Source organism: Nasonia vitripennis, chromosome 3 (genome assembly GCF_009193385.2).
Source record: "Nasonia vitripennis strain AsymCx chromosome 3, Nvit_psr_1.1, whole genome shotgun sequence".
NCBI lineage: Eukaryota > Metazoa > Arthropoda > Insecta > Hymenoptera > Pteromalidae > Nasonia > Nasonia vitripennis.
This window is the reverse complement of record NC_045759.1, coordinates 6,947,973-6,954,286: the sequence shown is the minus strand read 5'-3', so window position 1 is coordinate 6,954,286 and position 6,314 is coordinate 6,947,973. Positions and strand designations below refer to the sequence as shown.

General features: G+C 42.9%; 1 protein-coding gene across 1 annotated transcript; it reads left to right on the top strand.

Annotated features, from left to right (window-relative positions):
- The first annotated feature begins 1,088 nt into the window (after positions 1-1,088).
- Positions 1,089-5,752, top strand: LOC100123177. The gene is made up of 8 exons (XM_001606737.6): positions 1,089-1,662; positions 2,609-2,721; positions 3,059-3,280; positions 3,357-3,769; positions 3,851-4,151; positions 4,220-4,624; positions 4,888-5,122; positions 5,195-5,752. The coding sequence occupies exons 1-8, from the start codon at positions 1,554-1,556 to the stop codon at positions 5,440-5,442; spliced, it is 2,046 nt and encodes a 681-aa protein (XP_001606787.1). The 5' UTR covers positions 1,089-1,553; the 3' UTR covers positions 5,443-5,752.
- The last annotated feature ends 562 nt before the right edge of the window (positions 5,753-6,314 follow it).

Genomic DNA, 6,314 nt, shown 5'->3' with positions numbered 1-6,314 from the left:
CGATATTTAATACTGTCTACAGATGCTTTGTATCCGTAAAGAGCGTGTAGATGAAAAATAACAGATGATTCGAAGTATTGATAGATAAAGCGATGAAAAAGGAAGTTTCATGTCATTGACAAGCAGGCTATTGTAATTTTATTTGTTATATCCAAAAATTCTTGCGTTAATGTGTGCACACCGTTCTCAAGGAGATATCTATTGGACTCGTGGCAACAGTAGGGAAGGAAATTCAAAGGTTTGGCCAAAAAGAATAAGGCCTGCATTGACATGACATAAGTCTACGTTTTAGTAGACTTCAGTAATCTTTAACAGTACGGCGTGTAGATAGTCACCCGGGCGCCAAATGCGGTGCTGTGAAGCACAACTTATAAATTAAGAAAAATCTAATGACAAAAATTATCTTATTCATTTCTACATTGTTAGTCAGAATTGTTATAAATTCAGTCTTGTATACTTCATTATACATAGAACATGAAGAATATCTCATGATACCAATGATGACACATGCTGACTACTTCGAATCTTGTGTCTTCAAACTTGGTATACACATTAGTATTCATTGAAAAGTATGTTCATCTCATTTCCACCTGTTCTGGCACAAGCGATTGCCGAATTCCGATAAATTATTTCAAATGTATAGACGCACATAATACGACACGCGCGGCTTCTCTGTTTATCAGCGTTTTCCTTATTATTCTTCAGTATCACAACTTTTCGTTCGATCATTCCTGGTTTTTCCGTATTTCGCAATATTTGTATCAGGTGTACATCTTTTCATTACAATAGGCTTCTTGATAAGGACTCAGATCATTAAACAAACACAAAATGTAAATACACGTGGATACGATCGGTGGAAAACAAAATTTTGGATCACCACGTTACTAGCTACGAATCGAAAATTTGAAATATTTTCAAAACTACTTTATGATAAACACGAGTTTCAAATCACGCGAATAAAACAAGGACGACATATCTTTATCAAGCCCGAACGCGTTTATCGCACTGCGGGACAAGCGTTAATTTGTTACAGCAAGCGCGAGCAAACATGACATTTATGGTGAGAATAATTAATAACGCAGTTATACGCATTATCTTTTGTCCAGCAATGTGCGCACACTTTCTCAAGAGTAAGCTTGGCTGCTACTGAAAAAGTAAGTATCGCCTTCACAAATCTGCCGATTCCACCGAGTCGAACCGACATCGCTCAAAACGCACTGTCACCAATCAGTTCGTCTCTTGCAAAAAGAAAACCCGACGCGCAATCTCTCGAAAGCGCGCAAACATATACATACTCGCGCGCTCGATAACGAAAAAAATCGGCGCCCGTTCGTAATCTCTAGCTGCTGCAGCGTCGGGGTCAAGGGTCGGACACTCGGTATCGGTCTGTACCGAGTCCCGGAATCGTGTCAGTCGCTCCTCGAGCTTTGCCGCAGGAACAATCGGTTGCGTTTTGTTTTTTCTCCTCGCATCGAATCGGCATATCGCTGAGCGAGATAGATGTGTAGATAGTTCGTTTATTGGGCGTCTATGTGAGAAAGAGAGAGTAGGAGATGGCGGAGACGCAGGGATGCCTGCTGGGACTGGCCTGTCTGGCTGATCCGCTTCTCGCCCTGCTCCTCACAGTCGTCTGCTTGCCTACGTTGCTGCTCAGTTATCCAGGTAATTGTTTGAAAGTATAGACAATTTTTTCAAATGAAATTCATTCGTTCATATATTTCAATCTGCGGCGTTAAACAATTTTTCAAGTAAATTGATTTAAAATTCATTTTTAAATGCTTTAGAAAAAATAGCTATCTCGCATTTTTCGTTTTTTACAACGCAAATCAATCGCGATTAGAAAAGCGTATTGACCCAAAATTCAAGTATATAATCGAGTGCATAATCAGGCATACGCCGGATGACATTGCCATATTTATTGCAATCGCGCTGCCGATAATATTAGCCGAGAATGTATACGTATTGACAAACTTTGACAGGCGTATAAATAAGCCGAGATCGGAAATACTTTTTCTACTCTCATTACATCGAATTCTAGTTTTCTGCACCGCCATCACAATGCATCACTTTCATCTGCAACATAGACCACTTGATCTTCTGGGAAATCGTTATCTATTATTCTCTCCGACCGACGATGATCGATCGATCATAATACATATCCCCACGGAAGATTGTGACTAAGTGCGAAGAAGACGCGGTCTCTAAATATGGGAGTCGAAAGTCCATAACCCAAGCGCAAAAAATCTCGCGATTCGCGCTTGGTATACATAAGTGTATAGTAATGACGCCGAGATAATAATGCGAGTTTCGCCGTGTATTTTTTTGCCGACCGGCAGCTTCTTATCTCTCGATTCACTTTTTTCCTTCTCGACTCGTGTATAGTAGACATAACAGGTATGGTCGCTGCTCTTTGATTGTGGCCGTCGATATGATTATAATTAAACATGCATTCGGCGCCGATTACTTCTGCTCGTAAAGTTCGCGATAGTGCAACAAAGTTAAAAAACATTATTCGAATTAAGCTTCACATATGGCATATAATCAATACAGATAGATAAGTAATTCTGGAATTGAAAACCACATAATTTTATTTTTCGCCAAAACGCAGTTTGCCAGTGGACGAGAAAATGCTGGGCCCGGTACATCAAGTGGCGCTACCCGAACTGCATCGTCGTCGAGGAGAGCAGCACGCGGAGTATACTCGACCAGGGCAAAAATCAGGTAATTTACAAGTGTACCGTATATACATTTATACATATAACTTTTGTCGTGCATCGATAAATGAATCGCGATGACAAGGACGTCGAGATACTCAAATTAGCGAAATCGTTATCATACGGTCGTGTAGAAATCGATAAGACGCAACTTTGCAACATTCGCTGCTTGACCCGTGTATGCATTATCTTGACAACTTATACACATCAATGTATTGCGAGATAAGGCTCGTTGATTGTACGAAATTGTGACCAAATTTCGGATATTTATATCAGCTTACAACATAAATCACACCACGAAGCAGATTTCTCAGCGTTAAACCTAAAAATCTTCTTCCTCTCAGGGTATCTACACTCTGCTGGTAGAGAGTCCCACGATAGTGACGGAACACCTGAGAAACCACCTGGTGCACCTAGCCGCGACGAAGCCTTTGCTGCGCATGGCTTTGACGACGAAATGCTATCGTTACGCCTGGGAAAACCTAGAGGAGTTCTCCGTCGACAATCATCTAATCCTGTCCCCCAGTCTGTTCAAGGGACGCCCCATCACGGACGCCAATGTTCAGGTACACACACACACACACACATATACGCTCTGCTAAACTCTGGACGTATATCTACTTACCTTGATTAAACCGACAGGACTACGTGAGCGACGTGACGTCGAAATACCTAGCGGCAAGTTACTCGCCCTGGCAGGTTCACGTGATCGGCCAGAACACTTCGTCGCGTCTCTACTTCCTGGTCAGGGTTCATCACCTCCTGCTGAATCAAGAGCAACTGGCTTTAGGTGACTTTCTACCTCTCGAAGGGACGAGACACCACGATTGTCTGCCGGTTGACACATCCCCGTTTTCCGAACCCTACGCCGAACCTTCGGCTCTACCTAGGTTGCACCAGAAGCTTACGGAGAGTTTCAGCAATGTGTGGAACGAGTTCTTGTGCAACAACGATCCGACGGAGAGGCCGGAGATACTGAAGAAGAGGATCAGTCTGTGGCAGTGCGCCAAGATCGGAGTTATCGTGTGGTTCGCCACTGTAAAGGAGATTTCGAGGTTTGAGGGCCTACAATATTTCGAACAAAAAAACTGAATCTATTCGCCTATCGAGCTTCAATCATACCTTGATTCTCACAGGCAGTATCAGCGCCGTGAAGGCCTTAGTCTGAGTGAGCCCTGGCCTATCTACCTTCGCGAAGCCCACAAACGCAACTTCAGTTGGTCGTTAATATTTCAAGCACTGCTGAACCTGCTGAACCCAGCGGAGATCGCTAGAACCACGATCGCCTGGTTCTGGTACATCGGCGTCACGCTCACCCTCAAATCTCCGATTCTCTTCTGGAGAGAGATCCGAGCGGTCAGTCTTCTGCATGAGCATCACTACTACCCTGACAGCTTGGTCAGCATCATGTCGTTCTACCTCCCACTGATCTTCAGAGTAAGTTCGACCTAACCTCAAAACTTTATCAAAAGCGAGCCAACTATCGAAAAAATTCTCACCGATAGGCAAGCTTAGAGATGTTCTCGATCCTGACGATCCTGGCAAGTGCACCGTTCGCCGTAATCGAGGAGCTGTTCCGTCGTCGAAGCAGTGCCGAGTTCCGTCCAGTGTCGCAAACCGGTCGTAAAGTCGTAGCCTGGTCCGAAGAGATCGACGTCGGCCTGCTGCAGAAGATCGCCGCAGTTAGCGGTGCTGGTGACGCCGAGATTCTACTCGCAGCGGCGGTTGACTCGTTGAAGGAGTACTTCAGATGCTCGGGTCAGGTTATACCTAACGAAGTTCTGGCTACGGCGAAGTTTACCAGCCAGAGGGCGCTGTATGTCAGTGACTGTGAGGCTAGGGGCTTGCTATGCCTGGCGCTGCCTACCACTACGCCGCATTTCGAGGACGACATGGTGGAGATTCTGCAGGTACGGATGCATTGTATAAAAAGTGGAACGATGAAGTCAACCAGACTTGATCGTGTTATTTCAAATGTTTACTCAAATTCACAAAGATAACCGACTGCATATCGATATGGGTATATCTGTCCCCTTATCTCTTTCCGATCAACTTGGCAATGGCCCTCATATGAACAATCGGAATATTTGCGTTACTCCGCAAAAAACCCGATCGTATTATCTGACAACAAAGTATATCCTTTAAAAAAAAAACGTATAATATCAATGCACAGGTTGTGCAAAAAAACATCTTCGAAGCGAGGCGGAAACAACGCGCGATCTACGCCATCACCGCTGCGGAGACATCCTCAGGAATCGTGACCTCGTGTCTGCCAGCAATTTTCCTCAAAATCGTCCTGAACCACCTGACCAGACGCTACTCCATACAGTTGACTCACGTGGACGGCGAACTGCCCGTTGACGGACTAAGGTCGGCTGTGTTCTGGAAACCACCTCAGGGCAATTGCAGTGAGTTGAATTTCAACATATTAATCCCTAACGCCCTTTGCTCAGCTAACTGATACAAACACTGAATTCCAGGTCTTTCGATGACCTTACACAGGCACGGCCGAGCGGTACGTCTAGGTGTGATGGGCGACGCGATGATCGGACCCCAACACGCGGCGATTACCCGAAGCTTTCCGGCTAGCTTGGAAAAGCTGGCACGTACCCTCGGAGTACCATCGGATACACCACAACAAAGCAGAAGTCCGAGCCCTGTTGTGTTACCGGACGGTATGGTGGGAAACTCGGTGGATACCGTCGATGGAATGCAGAACGGATTCTGATGATAAATGCGATATTTTCTCGTTGTTCATATTATAAGATTGATGATGAGTATATGGCGCGGTTTTTCGGAGTCCATTATTTAGTGAGAAAATAATTTATGAGTAAGTATAATGATATGATTATTTTAATTGAGGGAAGGAAAGCTCTATGACGTTTTTTGAGTCATCGATGTAACGTGTAGGTTTAGGTAGAATGAATATTAGATTTTTAAGATTATCTATTAGGATATACTTGTATGTACGTGATATTCATATTGTTGCTGATATATTTGTATTTTTGAAAATAAAAAATTTATACAATTTTCATGGAGCTGGTGAAATGCTGTATGGTTAACCAATGAAAAATCGTATCGTTGATTCGAAGCAAAGAGGGCAATTAAAAGAAGACCACACAAGATTTTTTTTTCTAATAAGTACATATATATCTTTCGTTAACCTTATATAAAAGCAGACTTCGTTTTTTTTTTTTATAAAAAAGACGAGTAAAACACAATGATGCACACATCAAACAATGAAATCATTCGTCGGAAAAAAAGGAAGAGACATGCATCATAATATTATTCGAAACGAACGTCAGGTATATGTACATACAATATACATAATATGCTTCTCCAGAATTTCTTCTTCAACATTTTATCGCACCGTCATATAAAGTATGGATTATCGGTAGAAGCTCTCATTATAATATATATCATACTTCTATAGTGTGATGTTTGTTTATATAATTTTTCGTTTAACTATATCATGTATAAATGTTACAATAATTCATTATTTTGTGGCTGAGTACATTCTCGGAGGAAAAACTTCGAAGGCTCATTCACACGGTCGTATCGTATTATATACTCGCGCTATGCGACGCCAGTTCTTTCCTC